The 24,169-nt window shown below is 42.0% G+C and overlaps 2 protein-coding genes across 2 annotated transcripts; one reads left to right on the plus strand and one right to left on the minus strand.

The window, feature by feature from the left end:
- Positions 1-255: 255 nt before the first annotated feature.
- Positions 256-18,595, plus strand: LOC135545454 (heat shock protein beta-8-like). The gene is made up of 3 exons (XM_064973084.1): positions 256-1,050; positions 6,975-7,038; positions 17,404-18,595. Exons 1-3 carry the CDS (start codon positions 654-656, stop codon positions 17,567-17,569), a joined length of 627 nt encoding a protein of 208 aa, XP_064829156.1. The 5' UTR covers positions 256-653; the 3' UTR covers positions 17,570-18,595.
- Positions 18,596-19,350: 755 nt separating this feature from the next.
- On the minus strand, positions 19,351-22,542 carry LOC135554846 (heat shock protein 67B1-like). Its single transcript, XM_064987313.1, has 4 exons — positions 22,089-22,542; positions 21,461-21,524; positions 21,055-21,175; positions 19,351-19,998 (listed from the first exon to the last, which is right to left on the minus strand). Exons 1-4 carry the CDS (start codon positions 22,540-22,542, stop codon positions 19,351-19,353), a joined length of 1,287 nt encoding a protein of 428 aa, XP_064843385.1.
- Between the last annotated feature and the right edge of the window lie 1,627 nt (positions 22,543-24,169).

A 24,169-nucleotide genomic window follows, 5' to 3' on the forward strand; every position in this document is an offset into this window, starting at 1 on the left:
CAAATACATGTCGTTTACATACTGACGAATTGTACTCATTAGCAATTAGTTTTATCCGTGTGGTGACATCAGCGTGTTTTCCCCTTGCTCTCCTCCGCGTCTCCCCCTTTCCCTCCCTTTCCCTCCCTTCGTCTCTCCCCCTCAGGCACGCTTGAAGCCATGCGTTATTTTCTATTAAAAAGATGAGTCACCGGGGAGCGATCATTTCAACAGACAAGAATTTGTTGGACTAGTAACACAACAGCTAATGGCTAAACTTGGACGGAGAGGGAGGGTCTTCTGTGGTCAACTGTTGCGACCGGTTGCGCCCAGAGGCACTACTGTGCACATTCACCGCCAGGGTGAAGCCATATAAAACGGTTGACCAATCGGTATAATGTCAGTTCAACTCATAGAGGGTATTAAACTTCTAGGATACTAACTGGAGGGGTAGTTATAAATCAATGTCCTTGGGTTAAAACCGTTATTTTTTATGATCCAATCCGTAACGGCCATGAGCCCAACACGGGAAATTATCAAATTAACAACTTTTTCACTCTCGTAGACTACTCAATATTTCTACAATTCGTAGAGGTGTCAGCTTGGGGAGAGTAAACTTGGAAAGGGTAAACATTTTTTCTTACTTTTCTTCTTTGGGACAACGACCGGTAAACATGGCAGAAGGAGATTTCTACACTCTTGGAAGTAGGCAGAGGGTCCCCCGAGATCCGTTCAGAGAGAGTCCGTCAATCGCCTCCCGATTTATGGACGATGACTTTGGGATGTCCCCTTTCCCCGAAGACTTGTCAATGGACTGGCCCGGCTGGGCTCGGCCTAGCCGGCTCAGCACGCGGCTTTCCGCACCGTTTACTGGCACTCTGCGCACTGGGTTTCAGCCAACGCGCGCATCGACTGGGCAGACGCCGGTGTATTGCACGAGATACAGCGAGTCCCCCCGCAGCTCTCCGACCCAAACACCGGGAGAGCCCTGGAAAGTGTGTGTGAACGTCCACAGCTTTAACCCAGAGGAACTTAATGTCAAAACCAAAGATGGGTTTGTAGAAGTGTCAGGTGAGGAAATCTTCGAAACCTTACAAAAGTTACTAATATCGCCTTTATAAATCGAAACTAAACCAACTAATACCACCAGAATTGCTTGGAGGATAAATAAGAAACACTAACAATGTTATTATCGTTTTAAGTTGTACCCAGCTAGCACATTTAATTCCTTGGCAATTGTGGAAACATGTGTTTTTGGTTTCACATTGGTTGTGGGAAATAAGCCATACTTTCCTGACCATTTGTTCTACGGTTCTGAGCACGTTTTACTCTGGTTCCTTGAAAGTTTTCCTGGGAGGGTTTATTAACGCTCTGAGAACAGAAATTATAGGTTATTTGGAGGTTTTTTAATAACTTTGTAAAAAAAAATCCACTCAACACTGCTAGCTTATTTTGTGTAACATTTTGTGAACTCCAAGTAGAGATAGGACACATAGAAATTAATGCAAATACATTTATTTTTTATTGTGACAACAGTACCTATAATCTTCTGTTCTCTATCCATGGTTTGCGGTCCAAACAGTTAAGACACACACTCGTCCACTTACACTTACTTGCCTTATGACCTTGGGGGAATCCCCGTTGTCATCTTGGTGGGCGGTCCAAATGATTAGCCAAGCAAGAGTAGTTTGCAGCGTAAGCCCCTCAGCCCTTGTTTTTAGTCGGCTTTGCGAGTGTACAATTATGTTCACTCCGGGGATGAAACTTCCCATAATTAAATTTGTGACGATTGTACATCTGCTAAGAAAAGTCGGCAAAAACTTAAAAAATACATCAATGGAGAAGTCAACATACACGTGTAAGTAAAAACGAATGTAAATCATTTAGAAATTGTACTACTAATGCACACGATGGCACAAAAACGTCTCATATGTCTCTTAATGTATGTTAAAATGTTTTTATTTGGTTATCTTTTGGAAATTGTAGAAATAAAACATTTTCCTTCTTCAGAAGTTCCAGCTGGGCAGGCGAACTTAAGTTAGCCAATTCATGTGCAAGCTATCATACAGTAGGTGTATAATAATAACTATATATTTAATAAGTAGACATGCACTAATAATTGACTGTAGCACATATAAAGCACCTACAAGCTACCGGTGGCTGAAAACACAATCATCGCAGGATGATTGAGTGACGAATTTCCGGCCAAGGGTGGTCAATTTAAAAATCATTCCTTCCTCCCTCACCCCTTGCCCTGCAAGTGTATACTTGTCAGACATCATGATACGTCATCAGAAGTGTCCACTTAATTTGAGGGCTGAGGGGATAGGGTGTGTTTTTGAAGTGTTTGGACCGCACACACGGAGTTAGTCCACTGTGCCACCAGGATAGAGCTAGCATGCCACGTTTTTTTATGCATACAATGTTATTTTTTGTCTATTCAAACAGACTCCATTTAAAAGGAAACAAGCACTCATTAAGATCAGGTGTGGCTAATTAGTGGGTGCGGCCAACACACCTGAGCACACTTAACAAGATAGAGGAGACAGTTTTGTTGATGAGTTTTGTTCATGCTGAATGGAATGTATAGGTTTTTAAATAATATTTTTTAGAACGTTCTCTGAACGCTACCAACATTTTCTTCTGGTTTTTATGGAACATTTTCTTCACATTTTGAGAACTTAATGTATGTTTTTACATTTCTGAAATTCCCACAGAAGAACATTGTTTCTTAATGTTCTCGGAACAATTTGAGAACATGACTTTAAATGGAACAATGGGGAAACCTGTAGGAAAAGTTATGCTGAAGTACTGAAATTCGCACAGAAGAATGTTGTTTCTTAACGTTCTCTGAACTCTGAACATTCCCAATGTCAAACCAGTTGGAAAACATTCCGAGAACATTGCCCACTTTTAAATACAATGTAACCATGTTTGAAGTTTTATGAAACGTTCTGTTAAACTATTGAAATACAGTACCAAGAAAATAAAACATTTTTGTCAAGTTCCTTAAATGTGCTAAGAATGTTCCAAAGCCAAGCAATTATCCTGCACCATTCCCAGAAAGTTGTGGGAAGGTTGCATGCAAAATTACCATAGGAAAACCATGCTTTCACCAACTCTTATAAACATATGATTATCAGAATGTTGTGTTCTAGCTGGGTAAAGTATCACAATAGATAAAGTAACACAATAGACATTATTGACAAAATAGTTATATTCATATTTTAAATATTTACGTAAGTTATTCACATAGCCAGCTTATACAGTGCCTTGCGAAAGTATTCGGCCCCCTTGAACTATGCGACCTTTTGCCACATTTCAGGCTTCAAACATAAAGATATAAAACTGTATTTTTTGTGAAGAATCAACAACAAGTGGGACACAATTATGAAGTGGAACGACATTTATTGGATATTTCAAACTTTTTTAACAAATCAAAAACTGAAAAATTGGGCGTGCAAAATTATTCAACCCAATAAATGTCGTTCCACTTCATGATAGTGTCCCACTTGTTGTTGATTCTTCACAAAAAAATACAATTTTATATCTTTATGTTTGAAGCCTGAAATGTGGCAAAAGGTTGCAAAGTTCAAGGGGGCCGAAAACTTTCGCAAGGCACTGTATCAGCTCATATCAAGGGATGTTATGATATCCTGCTCTACAGTATGGGCAGTAGGACCCATGACTTTCAGATTGCTAGACCAGTTCATCAAGGCTCGGCACCTGTTAAGATTCCTTCAGAATCATTCACCAATGCGCCAGATATAGATTCAAGTGAGGAAGGCCCATGACAACAGTATCTGTCCACAAGAAGATAAGCAACACACTACTGTTAGTGTTTAACACTGGAGAGAGAATGTTCTGGAACTATTATTTTGCCTGGTGATAGCTGACTAGACCCTTCAGTATTTATTAAATCATAAGCTTGTTGTACTACCATGCCCTGATTCTAGGAACCAAAAACATGAAACAGCTAGGTTCTGGAAGTATTATTCAATTTCTGCCCATTCATATACCAGTAATGTTTGAGTTTGTTGTGTTACCATGCCCTTAACTGATTTACAGAACAGAACTGCCCTGATTGTTGAACCTAATAATTTTAAGGGCTATATTAACCTCCTGTCCAGGGCATCTTTATAATCGTTGAGTTTGTTATGTATAACCAGGTCCTGATTGTATAGACAAATAAGCGTAAACAATATTACAAGCTCTCCATGGCTTCTTTAGAGAGTAGACTAAATATTTAGGGAACAACTGAATAATGCCAGGGATAACCAGCACCTAGGCAAGGTCTGAGGGAAGTAGAAGCTAGTGTAGGCTACAGAGAGAAGATAATAGGCCCTATACAAGCTTTTTATAAACACATTGTTGGTATGCCAGTTGGGTCATTTAGTCAGCTAGCTGCCTATCTCTGTGGCTCTGCCTCAGTGACCTCGTTCTAAAAGTCTGCCTATGTGGGCGTGTCACAAGCATGTTCAAGCCGGGGTTGACGTGGCCTCTCCAGGCTTTCTCTCATGTCACAGTTTGTACAAAGCAAAAGTTAACCTAACATTGGCTGAACAAAGTTTTGCCTCATCATAGTTTCTAGGCTGTCCAAAGCAGTGTGTCCTTGAGGCTGCAGAAAAAAACTATGTTTAATAAATGGGTGGAGCCTACTGTATATTTGCAATTAAGGTCTGAGTGTGTCACCAGGGCAGTTTGGAATGTGACATCTGTACCACAAGGGACTGAGGGAGGATGAGAGGTTCTGGGAGACTGAGAGAAAGCCTGTGGTTGTGTTTTTATTCTCTCCAGACGAGCTCACACTGCAGGGGTATAGCGTTGCACATAGCTGGGCAGGACTGAGCAGAGGGGTGGAGGGAAGCGGCTGCTACACTGACATTTAGCATGTAGAGCAGCTGCACAGACAGAAGTCATAAACAGAACTTTATTAAGATGAAGCCTTCATTCTGGGGCTTTCCAGATCTATCTCTTTAGCTCACTCTCTCTGTTTGTCAGGAATATATGTGTTTGGGTTGGTGAGGTCATACTTTGAGAAGAAGCAGGGTTAAGATGGGAGGAGATGGAATGGTGTCTTTCGTCATCATTTCTGTGAATATATGACCCACCCTTACACCAGGGACACGACAAAGTATGTACTCTGTGTTTACATCAGTCCACAATCCTGGGAATTAGATAATGACACTGCTATAAATATCTTTAGAAAAATATTTGAGAAATATTTTTGCCAATTATTGCAAGGGTTTGGATTTCAACACCCAGACCCACTTATCAGAAGCTGTTTATTATGTCATAAAAACGATACGGATAATATGTTTTAAAAGCTTTGACAGGGCATATATATACAGTTGAAGTCAGAAGTTTACATACACCTTAGCCAAATAAATATAAAATCAGTTTTTCACAATTCCTGACATTTAATCCTAGTAAAAATTCCCTGTCTTAGGTCAGTTAGGATCACCACTTTATTTTAAGAATGTGAAATGTTAGAATAATAGTTGAGAGAATGATTTATTTCAGCTTTTATTTATTTCATCACATTCCCAGTGGGTCAGAAGTTAACATGCACTCAATTAGTATTTGGTAGCATTGCCTTTAAATTGTTTAACTTGGGTCAGATGTTTGTGGGTAGCCTTCCACAAGCTTCCCACAATAAGGTGGGGGAATTTTGGCCCTTTCCTCCTGACAGAGCAGGTGTAACTGAGTCAGGTTTGTAGGCCTCCTTGCTCACACAAGCTTTTTCAGTTCTACCTACAAATCTTCTATAGGATTGAGGTCAGGGCTTTGTGATGTCCACTCTAGTACCTTGACTTTGTTGTCCTTTAGCCATTTTGCACAACTTTGGAAGTATGCTTGGGGTCATTGTCCATTTGGAAGACCCATTTTCCACCAAACTTCAACTTCCTGACTGATGTCTTGAGATGTTGCTTCAATATATCCACATAATCATGATGCCATCTCTTTTGTGAAGTGCACCAGTCCCTCCTGCAGCAAAGCACCCCACAACATGATGCTGCCACCCCCATGCTTCATGTTGGGATGGTCTTCTTGGGATGGTGTTTTCTCCAAACATAACAATGGTCATTATGACCAAACAGTTATATTTTTGTTTCATCAGACCAGAGGACATTTCTCCAAAAAGTACAATCTTTGTCCCCATGTGCAGTTGCAAACTGTAGTCTGGCTTTTTTATGAAGGTTTTGGAGCAGTGGCTTCTAGGAGACAGAACGTGTCTCCTTCCCGAGCGGTATGACGGCTACGTGGTCCCATGGCGTGTAGACCTGCGTACTGTTGTTTGTACAGATGAACGTGGTACCTTCAGGCGTTTGGAAATTGCTCCCAAGGATGAACCAGACTTGTGGAGGTCTACAATTTTTCTTGGACTTGGCTGATTTCTTTTGATTTTCCCATGATGTCTAGCAAAGAGTCACTGAGTTTGAAGGTATGCCTTGAAATACATCCACAGGTACACCTCCAATTGACTGAAATGATGTCAATTAGCCTATCAGAAGCTTCTAAAACCATGACATAATTTTATGGAATTTTCCAAGCTGTTCAAAAGCACAGTCAACTTAGTGTTTGTAAACTTCTCACCCACTGGAATTGAGATACAGTGAAATAAACTGCCTGTAAACAATTGTTGGAAAAATGACCTGTCTCGTGCACAAAGTAGATGTCCTAACCGACTTGCCAAAACTGTAGTTTGTTGACATGAAATTTGTGGAGTGCTTGAAAAACGAGTTTTAATGACTCCATCCTAAGTGTATGTAAACTTACAGCTTCAACTGTATATATATATATATATATATGAAGTGATGTTTAGTCTATTGGTCTGTTTTCTGTGTCTAGTAACAGAGATAGTTTCAGGGTCTTTTATCTTCCTCCTTGACCTGATAATGGCCAAGCAACAGAGGTTACACCAATTGACAATGTATTATTGTTTAGGGTTATTGAACTCTGCTCATTGGATTTCATGTTGTTTTTTTCCACAGGAAAACATGAAGAGAAGCAAGAGGAAGGAGGTATAGTGACAAAGAATTTCACAAAGAAGATACAGTAAGTACCCACAGCCACATGCAACAATGATAACAACAGCAACAACAACCAATAAACACATACTCCCTTAGGATTACTTTGTGTAGCGCCCATATCTCACAGGTAATCAAACATTTCAAACACATCATATGATCCCATTTCAAAGTTGTCACTCGTTCCTCAATGAGCAAAACAACAACCTTTAGCCTCCCCACAGGGAATCTATCAGATATTTCAAACATCTATTTTGATACGATCCAATATAACCAAATAACACAACTGATAAAGGAACACCTTACTGCACAATGGGGACTGTGACGAGACACAGCCATTATGAACTGATATGTAGGCTATGTGTGACATTTTAAATGTATGTAGTTCAGTCCTTGACTAATGATGTTCTGTACTATGTATTGTGTCATATTTCATGTGGACCCCAGGAAAAGTAACTGCTGCTTTTGTAGGGATCCTAATAAATAGGATTAGTTAGTCAGGATTTGTTACTGTCTCCCCACAGGTAAATCCATCAGACATTTCAAACATCTACTGTCATATGATCTCATATCAAAATGCCAGCTAAATGGCCCAGTAACCCAAGGCAGCTAGGGGACAGAAGTTTCCATACGGCCATGCCCCTGTTAATTAGGACTATGGAACATCAAACAGTGGTGCTAATCACATGTATGGGAGCACTGGCTACCTATCAAATGGTACCCTTTCCCTACATACTGCACTACTTTTGACCAGACCCCTATGTGCCCTGGTCAAAAGTAGGGAATATGGTGCCATTTGGGATACAGGCACTGTCCTACAGGCACGGTGGAGGTGGCGTCACGTTAATGTTATTAATTTACTCTTGGCTAATTAGTAGGCAGCTAGTCTGCACCGGCACCAGCACTACTCTCTCTCTTCATATCACCAAGTCTTGTAATTGTATACCCACAGATCACACACACATACACACACACACACACACACACACACACACACACACACACACACACACACACACACACACACACACACACACACACACACACAGAGAGACACACACAGACACAAACACATTCATACACATCGTTCTCCAGCTAAGCGAAACCCAAAGCAAGAGACAGACTGAGAAATAGAATAGTGGGTATATAAATAACTGTCCTCAATACAGAAATCCTCTGGCTGTAGAGTACAGTAGGCTACCCTCAGTGGAGAGAGAGAGGAGACATTCCTGTATTGCCGAACTAATATAATCTATTGTTATTAGTGAAAAAGACAAGGGGCTTGAGTCAGTCTGTAGCGCTGAAGATCCGCGATTGTAATTTCAAGGTACTTTCCGATTGAGCCAACATATGCAGCATTTACCATGAATGCAATGTACGCAAACGCAGAAACACTGCCATTTAATTTATTTTGCGCTATACTGTGGATCTTCAGCTCTACGGATTAAATCAAGCGCTAGAGCTTGTTATTCTTTGCAGAATATACAATTCTGCTGTGCGTCGGAGCCCAGCCCCGCCCCGCCCCGCCCCTCCCATAATTTTTTATTTGTATTATTGTCACATTCACCGGATAGGTGCAGTGAAATGTGTTGTTTTATAGGATCAGCCGTAGTAGTAGGCTACACCTGGAGCAAATTAAACCACTTTTCACCTCGTCAGCTCAGGTATTCAAACCAGCAACATTTTGGTTTCTGGCCCAACATGTTAACCACTAGGTTACCTGCCACCCTTACAACAATTTTTGCTGTGACTATGTTCATGATATAACACAGCTGCTTGTGCCTTTATTTCTTAATTAACTTATTGTGGTCTTACTAGCATAGGATCTTAGAGAGAGAAGTGCATACAAATCATTAACTATTTAGGATTTTTCTCTGACTCTTCTGTGGTAAAGGTATAGTGCATCAACAAGGTTAACTACTTACAGTGGGGCAAAAAAGTATTTAGTCAGCCACCAATTGTGCAAGTTCTCCCACTTAAAAAGATGAGAGAGGCCTGTAATTTTCATCATAGGTACACTTCAACTATGACAGACAAAATGAGAAGAAAAATCCAGAAAATCACATTGTATGATTTTTAATGAATTTATTTGCAAATTGTGGTGGAAAATAAGTATTTGGTCAATAACAAAAGTTTATCTCAATACTTTGTTATATACCCTTTGTTGGCAATGACAGAAGTCAAACGTTTTCTGTAAGTCTTCACAAGGTTTTCACACACTGTTGCTGGTATTTTGGCCCATTCCTCCATGCAGATCCCCTCTAGAGCAGTGATGTTTTGAGGCTGTTGCTGGGCAATAAGGACTTTCAACTCCCTCCAAAGATTTTCTATGGGGTTGAGATCTGGAGACTGGCGCTGCCACTCCGGGACCTTGAAATGCTTCTTACGAAGCCACTCCTTCGTTGCCCGGGCGGTGTGTTTGGGATCATTGTCATGCTGAAAGACCCAGCCACATTTCAGGAGGAGGTTTTCACTCAAAATCTCACGATACATGGCCCCATTCATTCTTTCCTTTACACGGATCTGTCGTCCTGGTCCCTTTGCAGAAAAACAGCCCCCAAAACATGATGTTTCCACCCCATGCTTCACAGTAGGTATGGTGTTCTTTGGATGCAACTCAGCATTCTTTGTCCTCCAAACAGGACGAGTTGAGTTTTTACCAAAAAGTTATATTTTGGTTTCATCTGACCATATGACATTCTCCCAATCTTCTTCTGTATCATCCAAATGCTCTCTAGTAAACTTCAGACGGGCCTGGACATGTACTGGCTTAAGCAGGGGGACACGTCTGGCACTGGGGACTGATGGTAGGCGTTACTGGCCCACTGCAGGTCATTCACTGAGTCCCCCCGTGTGCGGGATTTTTGCTCAGTGTGATCATTTTGACTGATGGTAGGCTTTGTTATCAGTGGTCTTGGTCCCAGCTCTCTGCAGGTCATTGCTTACCTAGTTTTTAGTCCCCAGCCTGGTGCAGGTTCTGGGATTTTTGCTTTGACACTCTTTGTTCTTGGAGTTTGATCATTTGAGGTTGTGGACAGGTGTCTTTTATACTGATAACACAAACAGGTGGGTGAGATCTTAAAGAAGAAGTTATAGGTCTGTGAGAGCTTGTTTTGCTTGTTTGTAGGTGACCAAATACTTATTTTCCACCATAATTTGCAAATGAATTCATTAAAAAATTGTTATTTTTGTAATTTTTTAAAATCATTTTGTCTGTCATAGTTGAAGTGTACCTATGATGAAAATTACAGGCCTCTCTCGTCTTTTTAATTGGGAGAACTTGCACAATTAGTTGCTGACTAAATACTTTTTTGCCCCACTGTATGTTATTCCAACCTGGGGTAGATGTAGCATAGTAAATGAAACTCAGGGATACTTAAATGAGTATGATATGTTATGTTTGGAATTGTATTATTCATTTGTGGGTGTCCATCATTAGTTTTGTATGATATGTTACGAATTATAATTCATAAGATATGTTACGAATTATAATTTGTATGATATGTTATGAATTGCAACCTATACAATATGTTACAAGTTTGCAATATGTATGATATGTTATGAATTCCAATTTGTTGTGGCTAACGTTAGCTGGGTGGCTAACAGTAGCTAGGCTAGGCGTTAGGGTTAAGGTTAAGGACTAGGAGTTAGGTTAAAGGGTTAGGGGAGGATTTTGCTAATATTCTAAGTAGTTGCAAAGTAGCAAATTATCTAAAATGCTAAAGTTGTCCGTGATGAGATTCGAACACGCATTATTTGGGTTTCTAGACATTCGCATTATACACCTACCCATCCACCCCGACCAACCACCCTACTTTAGTTGTTGCCTTAAGTAACCTTCTGTCTTATTTATCCATACCAAACATAACATATCATACTCATTTGAGTGTCCCAGATTTTTGTTTACTATGTTATGTCTAGTCTTTGAGACCAGGCTGGCTATTGTCATAACTCTCCTGTGAAGATCTGAAGGATCAGGTTACAGTCGGTCCGCTCTACAGTGCCCTCTCTCTCCCGCAGAGGTGGAGGGGGCCGCTTTATGGCGGTCGTAAAATACTCGGCTTCTGGGCTCTGTAGTATCGAGATTGGAATGTGACTGTGGATCACAGAGAGACACTTGGACATCAAAAGGTTGAATAATTGAACACTATTTCTGTATTCCAAGCAGTTGGGGTGGGCCGTGGACACTTAATGAACAGTCATGTCGAGTTTGTTTCATTTGGTGACCTCATGAAGGACAGGAGACACACAGTACTGCTTCTTTGTTTGTATACACTTCTCAATTATGGGGTTTGCATCTGTCGTTGTATAAAATAAATGATTAAGCATAAGAATACTTTTGGAAAGATAACAATGTGATCTTAGTTTTCTAAATGAGAATTGTTTTTCATAGTAACTTATGATCAGTCAGTGGCCACGCCCCCATGAGCACAGACATTACACGGTGTCATGGAATGGCCCCTTTTCTACTCCTGTATAAAGCCACCGGTGCCAAAATTTACATGAGACCAGAAAACATGGAAGCTGTCGCCTCATGTTGAAATGGTTGGCAACTCTACCAAAGGACAAGACCAGAGAACGTGGAGATCATTCCCACGTTGAAATGGCTAAGAAACCTACAAACTAAAGAATTAATATTCAGGCTGCAGCTGTTTAAGTACTTTAGTCTGTTAAATGCAACCGGTCAAACGACCGAATGGCACTCTGGCGTACCCATTATAATAAGCTACAACTACAAAAGACTTTGATCTCTGGGGGAATGCAACCAGAGACTCTCTGGTTAACTACACTGCTCAAAAAAATAAAGGGAACACTTAAACAATACAATGTAACTCCAAGTCAATCACACTTCTGTGAAATCAAACTGTCCACTTAGGAAGCAACACTGATTGACAATACATTACACATGCTGTTGTGCAAATGGAATAGACAACAGGTGGAAATTATAGGTATTTAGCAAGACACCCCCAATTAAGGAGTGGTTCTGCAAGTGGGGACCACAGACCACTTCTCAGTTCCTATGCTTCCTGGTTGATGTTTTGTTCACTTTTGAATGCTGGCGGTACTTTCACTCTAGTGGTAGTATGAGACGGAGTCTACAACCCACACAAGTGGCTCAGGTAGTGCAGCTCATCCAGGATGGCACATCAATGCGAGATGTGGCAAGAAGGTTTGCTGTGTCGTTCAGCGTAGTGTCCAGAGCATGGAGGCGCTACCAGGAGACAGGCCAGTACATCAGGAGACGTGGAGGAGGCCGTAGGAGGGCAACAACCCAACAGCAGGACCGCTACCTCCGCCTTTGTGCAAGGAGGAGCAGGAGGAGCACTGCCAGAGCCCTGCAAAATGACCTCCAGCAGGCCACAAATGTGCATATGTCTGCTCAAACTGTCAAAAATTCCATGAGGGCCCGACGTCCACAGGTGGGGGTTGTGCTTACAGCCCAACACCGTGCAGGACGTTTGGCAGAAAACACCAAGATTGGCAAATGTGCCACTGGCGCCCTGTGCTCTTCACAGATGAAAGCAGGTTCACACTGAGCACATGTGACAGACGTGACAGTCTGGAGACGTCGTGGAGAACATTCTGCTACCTGCAACATCCTCCAGCATGACTGGTTTGGCGGTGGGTCAGTCATGGTGTGGGGTGGCATTTCTTTGGGGGGCCGCACAGCCCTCCATGTGATCGCCAGAGGTAGCCTCACTGCCATTAGGTACCGAGATGAGTTCCTCAGACCCCTTGTGAGACCATATGCTGGTGTGGTTGGCCCTGGGTTCCTCCTAATGCAAGACAATGCTAGACCTCATGTGGCTGGAGTGTGTCAGCAGTTCCTGCAAGAGGAAGGCATTGATGCTATGGACTGGCCCGCCTGTTCCCCAGACCTGAATCCAATTGAGCACATCTGGGACATCATGTCTCGCTCCATCCACCAACGCCACATTGCACCACAGACTGTCCAGGAGTTGGCGGATGCTTTAGTCCAGGTCTGGGAGGAGATCCCTCAGGAGACCATCCGCCCGCCGCCTCATCAGGAGCATGCCCAGGCATTGTAGGGAGGTCATACAGGCACGTGGAGGCCACACACAATACTGAGCCTCATTTTGACTTGTTTTAAGGACATTACATCAAAGTTGGATCAGCATGTAGTGTGGTTTTCCACTTTAATTTTGAGTGTTTATCCAAATCCAGACCTCCATGGGTTGATAAGTTTGATTTCCATTGATAATTTTTGTGTGATTTTGTTGTCAGCACATTCAACTATGTAAAGAAAAAAGTATTTAATAATAATATTTCATTCATTCAGATCTAGGATGTGTTATTTTAGTGTTCCCTTTATGTTTTTGAGCAGTGTATTATCCAGCAGACGGACCAGCAATCACAGAGAAGGACAACAAAGGCATAAACTCATAAATATGTCAATTGCAATTTCTTTTCGAATGAGCGGCTGTTCATGTTCAAAGTATTAGCATTTCCAGTGTAGTTATCAACTCTGAATTTCCCGCTCTTGAGCTGTCCCCACCCCTTTCCTTTGTCTACCAAGATGTCATATCGGTTTCGTCCACTAGGGACTTTTCTTTGTGTCATATTAGTAACCATTGTATGACCTGCTGTGTGTGTGTTTATGTAATTCTGTGATTGATTAGTTATTTAGTAAATAAAAAATTAAGCCAATTTGTATATCACTGATTCATGATTTATGATGCTAGGGTTTGTGCAGATATCCAAGGGTTTGTCACATTCAGGAATGAGACTGATGAGGTCATAATACATTAATGGAAGACTGTAATCGATAAGATAATAAATTATCTGTAGAGTTATATTCGGGAAATTGTAACTCTATAAACAACATTTTCCATAGGTGCCCCGACTTCCTGGTTAATTATCATTCCATGTTTTGTTTAATCACAGAATAATTACACAACGAGAATTGATTTGATAATATAACAGTCTACAGATTTAATGACAGCAAAATGCTACGACACTATTCTAAAAAACAAATACTCAATGTCTCTCTGTGTATCTCTCTGGAATGTAATTCCTATGTGTTTTTCTGTGAAGGTCTCTCCTCTGTGCTAGCTATTTGGTTTGTTATTCAGGGCTGTGGGTGGATTGTCATTGTCACTTTACCTCCTGTCTCTCTCTTCCCGCAAGCCCTGTTTCACTGCTCTTCACTGCCTCTCCCCCCAAAAAAGCATATTGGACAGTTTCAGGCAGCCATACAGAATCAATGGGAGAGATAAAAAGCTATGTAGCCAGAGGTGTATAAAATCCCCAGCCGGACAGACATGATTATGCAGTCGGGCGTGTCACGTAATAAGCCGGCTGAGTGATTTGACTTTGTCAGAGAGACTTGCTGCATTTGACTCCCTAAAAACAGGGGACTGTGAATTGGAGCCTTGAAGCCTGGGATGATTTATTATGGGGTCTTCATTCATTTCCAACGTTCCACACATGAGTATGTATGTCTGTGGTATCTCTTTCCCCTTGATATGCCACTCTATTCCCTTGCTCTCTGGCTTCCTCAGACTCAGACAGGCAATTGTCAGTTATGTGTAAAGATGGTAGAGAGACTGTCTAGACATGTACACATGTTCATGAAATACAATAGATGGCTGTAATCACCTCCTCTGGAGTAGTAACGAGCAACATACATACGCCTAGCTTCCTTAAAGGGTCACATATGTGTGTTCACACGTGTCTGAAAACCATGTTTTTTTCATATGTGATTTTTGTCATGTGTTTCTTTTGTAGGTAGCATAGGAACACTTTTGGCAGCTCATATGGAAACTCCAGCAACGGACAGAGAGCCTTATATGGCCAAGCTGCTTCACAAAGTCCAGAGACCAGTCTGTCTGGGGTCTCTCTCTCTCTCTCTCTCTCTCTCTCATTAAAAGCAAGTCTAAGAAGCGGTAGATATGTTCTGTGGCCTATTTCTATGCTTCCCTTTCTCAAGTTTAGTTTAGTTTTCTTTTACATTCAGTTTTGTACACCAGCTTTAAACAGCTAAAATGCAATATTTTTGGCTATAGAAAATATATTTCACAGCTTTTTAGATGGTACAATGATTCTCTACACTATATTTACTTGTTTTTTCACATAAACTGACATTTGGCGCACTATTAGAATTTTAGCAACCAGGAAATGGCGGAGCAATTTCTGCGTACTGCATCTTTACTGTTTCGTACACTCAATGCAATAAAATAAGAAAGAGAATGTATGTTTAGATCATGCTTATTAAGTATTATATAACATGTGCTACTACAGTGTCATAAACCAGATTAGACCAGATAAAACTCAGCAAAGGTTAATCCCATGCTGACATTTTATTAGGAATTGATAGCAGAGAACACAAGACCTCTAACTTTACCCAGAGCCATATGCTTCTGTCTGGGCTATATACTCCAAGGATATATCCTATCTAGCAACCAAGGTAATCTTTAAATCTCTGTTTGTTTATCTCATATTGGTCCAAACATATTAGTGTTTTGTCCAAAATGGCACCCTATTTCCTATAAAGTGTACAACTTCTGACCAGAGCCCTATGGGCCGTGAATAGGGTGCAATTTCAGAAGCAATCTCTTGTCTGTTTATCTCATATTGGTCCAATCATACCAGGCCTCCTCTCTCCATCCTTCTCGCTTGGCCCTCTACTATTTTCTATTTTTACCAATGACCTGCCACTGGCATTAAACAAAGCCTGTGTGTCCATGTATGCTAATGATTCAACCCTCTACACGTCAGCAACCACAGTTAGTGAAATCACTGCAACCCTAGAATGGGTAGCCGATAATAAACTGGTACTGAACATCTCTAGAACTGAGAGCATTGTATTTGGTACAAATCATTCCCTAAGTTCTAGACCTCAGCTGAATCTGGTAATGAATGGTGTGGCTGTTGAGCAAGTTGAGGAGACTGCATTCCTTGGTTTTACCTTAGATTGTAAACTGTCACTATACATGGATTCAATGTTTGTAAAGATGGTGGAGGTCTGTCCATGATAAGAGATGCTCTGCTTTTTTGACACCACACCCAACAAAGCAATTCCAGCAGGTTCCAGTTGTATCTTATCTTGATTATTGTCCTGTCATATGGCCAAGTGCTACAAATAACCTAGATACGCAGTAGCTGGCCCAGAACTGAGTGGCACGTTTTGCTCTTCATTATAATCAGAGGGCTAATATCAATAATATGCATTCCACGCTCTCTTGGCTAAGAGTTGAGGAAAGACTGACTGCATCACTTCTTCTTTTTATAAGGAACATTTGTGTTGGAAATTCCAAATTGCTTGCAGAGTCAACTTACACACAGCACTGACACACACTTACCCCACCAGACATGCCACCAGGGGTCATTTCACAGTCCCCAGTTCCAGAACAAATTCAAGGAAATGTACAGTATTATACAGAGCCATGATTGCATGGAACTGCCTTCCATCACATGTATGTACTGACATGTGTAACTGATAGATGCAAACACACATGCACACTACATGTTTTTAAATGTATGTACATTTTTAAAGTATTTTGTGTGTAATGTATTTTCCATTATTTTGTCGGAGCCCAATAAGACTAGCTGTCGCCATTGGCGTCGGCTAATGGGGATTGTAATAAAATAAAATAAAATCCTCCAGAATCCTCATAAACATTTTTACAGGCGGTAATGATATCTCACTCTCTCTCTAAACTATTTTTCTCTGTCTGTCACTGTCCCTGTCTCTTTCTCTCTCCCTCTTTCCCTCTCTCTAAAAACACATTTATGAGGAAGCCATTTATGCTAATTTAGTCCTAAACTAGTTCAAAAACCAAGGGGGAAAAGGGAGAGGGAAATTGTCTGTTACCTGTCTGTCTGGCTGTTGAGATGAGCTGATTAGAAAAGTATGCAAATGGGAATTTCAGGTGATAATAAACTTTGCATCAGACAGCCATTTTTAATAATTGGAATCAGCCCTCATTTCTCAATCCTGCACCTGGAGCGAGTATGTCTCTTTTTTCTCCTTCTTCTTTTTTTCTCCCTCACGGCGCTGCGATGATGACGGCAGCCAGAACATTTTAATGAAAACCTGAAAAATGAGCATTGGTCAAAGAAAAAAAATGCTTTCAACATTAATTTAATCTGGAGCCAAGGTGTTAAATCCTCTGTTTATAACTGGAGGCTGTTATAGGTATCGACTAGATGTCAATCAAATCCATTTGCTAGCACCAAACAGTAGTTGCAGTACTGCTGAGGTAATTCAGAAAAGGTTGCAAAGTTTTTAAAACCTCCAAGCACAGTTGTGTACACAATGTTTTGCCTTCCTTTCCACACCTCTTCTCTCTGTCTTTGTAGTTACCAACTTGTTCAAGACCCTCAAGCTTAAAGTTGTATGTCTCTCAAATGTTCTTTCTCTCCCTCTCAGGATTCCAATCGACGTGGACCCTCTGACGGTCTTCGCCTCCTTGTCGCCAGAGGGTGTGTTGATCATCGAGGCACGGCAGAGCCCTCCCTACTACCTCTTCAGTAACGAAGGTCCTCATGGAGAGATGGAAGAGGCCAGCCAGAGCCAGGAGGCCACCATGGTCTAGGGTGAATCCCAGGACCGAGCTCTCTCGCCTGGGGAGACACAGGCTCACCCCGGGCCCCCCTCGGGACATAATAGAGCATCCAGCAGAGTAGAGAAAGGGCTAACACAGGTTCAAAGCCATCAAGACCTTCCGCACTATGTTGTTGGGTCAGTCCGAAATGGCACCCTATTCACTATTAAGTAGTGCACTGAATATGGTCCCAACGAAGCATTCTGATTTTCTTTTTGAGTGTTAAGTAATCACTCAATCCCTCCCCTAAAATATATAATAATAACATGGTGTTTGTGTATCTCTTGGCAGCGAAGGCTATTTGGATCTGTCACAGATTTAATTAAAAGTCCCAAACTAAATCAATCCTAATGTCTCACAGTGGAGTTGCTATGTACAGTATGCATCCAGTCCCAGATGCAACACTGAACCGACTCCAGATCCTAAACTGAGCAGCCTAGAAGCAAGCTGGGGCCCATTCTGCCTGGATCATCCTGTGATGTCTTGGTTTTCTATCCGTAACCCATTTGTGATGAAAACGTCACTTGACAGAATGCTTCATATACACCATATTATGTTAAATGTGTAATTGAAAGAAGCACATTCAAATGGATCATCAAATAAAGTCAGCCCATATGGCTTCATTTCTGAGTGGGAAGACTTAATGAAAGGGATATTCCCATCATTATAGTGTGTAACCTACTGTACGTGTGTGTTGAAACCGTATTCTACCCTAATGCAGGCTTACTGTCTGTAAATACATTGCACTTAACAGTACGTGCCAACCAATAGACACATCTATTTGAGTGACATGATTACCCTACCTAGAGGTCTTACAAACGGATGCTCGCTGCATTTTTCTATTTGTGCATGTAATGATGACGCTGTGCTCGTTCTTGGTGCAAAGGGAATGCATTTTTGCTAGACATCTCCACTCCGTCCCCCCTCTCCTTCCTCTGCCCTCCCTCATCTTCTTCTCTCCTCCTTTCCACCATGTCTTTGTATTTGTTTATGCAATAAAACCTCCCATCAATCCCAGTGTGTGTTCACATCTATGTGTTTTGTTCGGCCTGCCATGTACAGTATGGGCCAGAATCCAAGATGTCTGCCCAACAGTGCCCAACAACAGTAATTGGGTAACAGCTTAGTGTAAGTGTGCATCTCAAATGGTACTCTAATCCGTTTTTATAGTGCACTACTTATGGTCCATATGGCTCTGGTAAAAAAAGTAGTGCACTTTAAAGGAAGTTGGGTGCCATTTGGGACGTAGACAAAGGATTGATTGATACAGGAGAGGTCCTGTGTAAACACAAACTCACTTCCTTAACAACTTCTTTCACAGCAGCATTACTTAACAGCTCTGCGCCGGTCCGCAAAGTGCAAGAAGTATGACTGTCCTGACAAAAGATTGTATGCTACATGACTTAAACATAATGTAAATGAATGTGACACTACAATTGGACATAGCTTTAGCCTTTTTCTTTTGCCATTGGTTTATTGGAGCGCCAAAGTGTGAGTATGTATGTGGGTCTTCACATACATACAGAGTCAGGGTATATTTAGTTATGCAAGCTTTTGCTGCTGGCTGATGATGAATTAGCCTGGTCCCAGATCTGTTTGTGCTGTCTTGCAAACTCCCTATGGTCATTGTCGGCAGTGGGCAGAACAACAGATCTAGAACCAGTCTAGTCATGAGGAATGACTGCAGAATGTAGGCGCGATGGGAAGGATGATTTGATTCATAGGGAATCCCTGATGGGATGATGAAATGACGGCCATGGCTCTTTTTCTTTTTACTTGGTGTACTCCTGTTGCTCCATATCAGGGTGCTCTTGGGTTTCCAGCTCCTGGGAGTGGTGGGCCACCTCTTCTGGTGGACTCATGCCTGGCTCAGGATCCTCAGGCTTTGGGAGCTCTACTACCGTCTCCCCTGTGCCCTCCGGGTGCTGGAGCTCTCCGCTATGGTCATGGGCCTGGTCTGTGTATTCCCCCTGGTCAGACGTGACTGTGTCTGGGCTGTCAGGAGTCTTGAGGTGCTCAAAGGGCTCTGTGGAAGTCAGAAGACCTTCCTCTTCACTGGCTTCATCATCTGCGGACCCAGAGGGATGTCTCGCCATCTCCCCAGCTGGCTCAGTAGGGGTCCTCTCATCTGCATCTCCTCTTACCTCCTCATGCCTCTCGGGTCCTGCCGCGTCGCTGTCTGGGTGAGCCTCTTCTCCAGGGACTTCCCGTGCGAACTCATCCCAGCGCTCGAGTGCCTCAGTTGGTGGTAGTATGCCAGGTTCTGTGGGGGTGAAGTCAGCGGCCTCCAGGGACACAGGAGCCACAGCAGGGTCAGATGGAGAAGGCTGGGGGTCCCGGGTCTCTGTGTCTGGCTCGGTAGTCCTTTCTGGCTTGGCACCACCCTTCTCTCCCTCTTCACTTATGGCCTCCTTCTCCACCTAAAGAGACATATACAGTGGGGCAAAAAATTATTTAGTCAGCACCAATTGTGCAAGTTCTCCCACTTAAGATGAGAGAGGCCTGTAAATTTCTTCATAGGTACACTTCAACTATGACAGACAAAATGAGAAAAAAAATCCAGAAAATAACATTGTAGGATTTTTAGTGAATTTATTTGCAAAATATGGTGTAAAATAAGTATTTGGTCACCTACAAACAAGCAAGATTTCTGGCTCTCACAGACCTGTAACTTCTTCTTTAAGAGGCTCCTCTCTCTGTCCTCCACTCGTTACCTGTATTAGTGGCACCTGTTTGAACTTGTTATTAGTATAAAAGACACCTGTCCACAACCTCAAACAGTCACACTCCAAACTGGTGTCCTTTGACAGCTCTTTGGTCTTGGCCATAGTGGAGTTTGGAGTGTGACTGTTTGAGGTTGTGGACAGGTGTCTTTTATACTAATAACAAGTTCAAACAGGTGCCATTAATACAGGTAACGAGTGGAGGACAGAGGAGCCTCTTAAAGAAGAAGTTACAGGTCTGTGAGAGCCAGAAATCTTGCTTGTTTGTAGGTGACCAAATACTTATTTTCCACCATAATTTGCAAATAAATTCATTAAAATTCCTACAATGTGATTTTCTGGATTTTTTTTCTCATTTTGTCTGTCATAGTTGAAGTGTACCTATGATGAAAATTACAGGCCTCTCTCATATTTTTAAGTAGGAGAACTTGCACAATTGGTGGCTGACTAAATACTTTTTTTGCCCCACTATAGCAGTAAAGAACATAAAATAAACATACAGGTTATGATTAAGGGTCATGTATCTATTTGTGTTCTAATGTATGTGACAGATAACAATAAAAAGGACATGGACAGACACAGATACAGTTTTGTTATTACTCCAAACTAGGATATACCTCCTATGCTTCCGACTTCCTATTCCATACCGTACTTTATTTTAAGTGTCGAAGGCAAGGAATTGTCCAACACAGACAATGAGTACTATATACAGTTGAATTTCATGTTTCGCCTCTAGTTAGTTGTTCACCTGACCTGAATGGGAATGATGACATCAGCAGGAATGGTGGGATCAAGAAGTGAAGCTTCCACAGACAGGATGCCATCACCAGACAGAGAGGAGTGGATGATCTTAGGATCAATACCTTTTGGGATCCTGGGACAGCACACAATCATGTTATCATACATATACAATGAATACAATATTACAATACATAATATTTATAATTCATCATGTCTATAAGTACAGTACTCATAAAATTCATTTATAATGTCATAAACATTAGTTTTGCTTTATGTTGGTGTAAACAGTAGAGTAAAATTTGTTTTCTAAAAACGATGTGTCTCTTCTTGCTACATTAAAATGTATAATACAAACTGGTGAAGCTTAAATACATTTCTCAAATTATGAATATCAATATGCTTTCTTGTGTAAACTTACGTGTATCTCCTGGTAAAGCGTCTAGCAATAAAGCCATGCTTGTCTGGTCTCTCCTCGTGTTTCCCTAAGGAAGAAATATAAATTATATTAGCAATATGAATACCCACAGAGGATCTAGACATCAACACTGAGGAGGTGTCCCAAATGACACTCGGTTCCCTTTGTATTCCACTACTTTTGACCAAGGCCCATTGGGTAGTGCACTATATAGGGAGTAGGGTGCCATTTTGGAAAAAATTATTGCTGTATGCCACCATAGTCCTACTCTCTTAATTTCCCTGAGCTGTTGTGTTCCACTAACTCACTCAAACTCTGTCCTGTGGGCATCCTGTCTAAACACCAGACTGTTTATGGTTTGATTGTATAGAGTGAAGCTTCTCCATACATCTTTACAACACTGAAGCAAATCAGTCTCAGTACCACACTATTGTTGTATAACATAACAGCAGCGTTTTGTTCAACACAGCAGCCCTTTACTTTATAATATACTTTGTCTGTGCTATAAAATAAGCATATAAGTTCCATCAGTTTCATTACACTGTATGCATCTATTCTATAACACAAGAGTAGCATTTCAGTATACATTTCAGTAGACATTTGAATAGCTTCACTACAGGTGTAGGCCTACCTCCGATTTCCAGGAAGCCTTCCCGGGTCCTGAGAGTGATCTCTACAGGGGAGAAGTGACTGACGTCCAGGGTGATCCTCCACTTGTACCCCTCCTCCCGGACCTCTGACAGCCCTTGCAACCCTGCAGACTCTGCCCTGCTCAGCCTGGGGCCTGGCTGGTGCATGGAGGAGGCCGGGACCAGGAAGGAGGGCACCAAGAGGGGGAGAGAGGGCATGTACCCAGGCCAGGAGCTGGCCGCCAGGCGTCTATGGATGTTATCTATCCAGCTAAATTCACGGAGGTCTCCGGCCTCTAGGAATGGTGGCAGGCCAAAATCCTGGTTGGGGAGGAGGCAACTGGGGCTCGGGGACTGCCACCAGCTCCGGAGGGCAGACCAGAATAAGTCCCGGGAGTTGTGGGGACGTGATGGTGCCGATGGGGCCGCTGTGTACGCTTTGGTCTGCTCGGTCATGATTCAGAAAAAATATTAGGGGAGCAAATTAGAAATGCAGAACTCGTCTTTTATGAGGAAGAGTCGCAGGAGGATTAATTCTTATAACAAAGGAGAGGAGGGGTTTCAGAAGAGAAGAAGCACTGTGCAGTGAAGACCGAGAAGTCTCTAGGGTTCTTTATATACCCTCACTGTCTGTTTTAGCACTTATTAAGCACTAATGGTTATCCTATGAGAGGGGAATGTGAGGGTGAGGTGATGGGTGCGCCTCAGATTCAGGGCCAGGGAGAAGGGGTCATACACTCTGGCACCCTATTCCCTTTATAGTGCACTACTTTAGGGCGCTAGTCAAAATGGCTCTGGTCAAATGTAGTGCACTATATAGGGAATAGAGTGCCATTTAGGATGCAGGCAGAAACAGAACTAATTACATGTATTTATAACTGTGAGGGGGAAATGGCAAATAGCTGCTGGATGACTCCAGACTCTGAGCATAGTCCTGCCCCGGCTGTGAGAGCCACAGCCCATCATCTCACGTGTGTGTGTGTGTGTGTGTGTGTGTGTGTGTGTGTGTGTGTGTGTGTGTGTGTGTGTGTGTGTGTGTGTGTGTGTGTGTGTGTGTGTGTGTGTGTGTGTGTGTGTGTGTGTGTGTGTGTGTGTGTGTGTGTGTGTGTGTGTGTGTGAGGTGGAGGAGGTCTTGTCCAGGCCCAGCCTCGACTGTGACAGACCTGGCCAATCTTCTCACGCTCTAGTGATCTTTATTCTCTCTATAGGGTCTCAGCTGTATGATGAAAGGTGTGTAAGTCAGGCCCTTTTCAAATACTTCCTTCCTTCCTCCCTTTCATCCTTCCTTCCTACCTTACCCAAAAAATCCCTTAACTGATATGATTGGCGATGTGAACACTATGTGATAGAATCATTGCTTACACCTATCCATTTGTGTTACATCAGTGATTACTTCAAGGTAGGGAGGGAGGAAGGAAGGGTGTGTGTTTCCAACAGGACATCAGTGTGTATCCTCAGAGTTGAGTCACAGCTCATAGAGATGCTGTTTGTTTTGGAGCATAAAATGCCTCCCGTGGGAATTTGGGATCGAAATGTTCAGTGTCATCTAAAATGTTTTTGTGCAGTGTGTGTGTGCATGTGTGTGTTCATGTGTGTGTGCTTGTGTTGATTTGGTGTGTGTGCCTTCTGAAAAGCTTATTTTTATTCGTTTTGGCAGTTTTCAGTGGGGTTATTAGCATTCCCATCTTTTATCAGCTATGACAGAGTTGTAATTGTTTCATCTGTGAGACGCCTTGAGATACTGACACACTGTCCATTGGAGCACAAACCTGATAGAACAGATGTCTCTGTCATTCAGCAAGTTTCTACTTCAAGGAGCAGGCAAGATGTTGTTAGCAGAGGTTGAATTGGGGTTTTATGGAAGATTGCTGCTGTTTACATTCCCCACTGTCTTCTTCTAGACAACTAATATAAACTCTAGACAAGATTGTGAATGCATGGAGGAAAGTAATGATAGGTATATCTTCAAAAGGATGTTAGAGATTTGCAGTGGTGAAAGTCCTACTAGGCATGTGCATGTGTTATTGTACCAACAGTAACATCCACAAAAAGTCATTGAATAATAAATAATATAAGAGAAAGC

This window comes from Oncorhynchus masou, chromosome 1 (assembly GCF_036934945.1).
Source record: "Oncorhynchus masou masou isolate Uvic2021 chromosome 1, UVic_Omas_1.1, whole genome shotgun sequence".
NCBI lineage: Eukaryota > Metazoa > Chordata > Actinopteri > Salmoniformes > Salmonidae > Oncorhynchus > Oncorhynchus masou.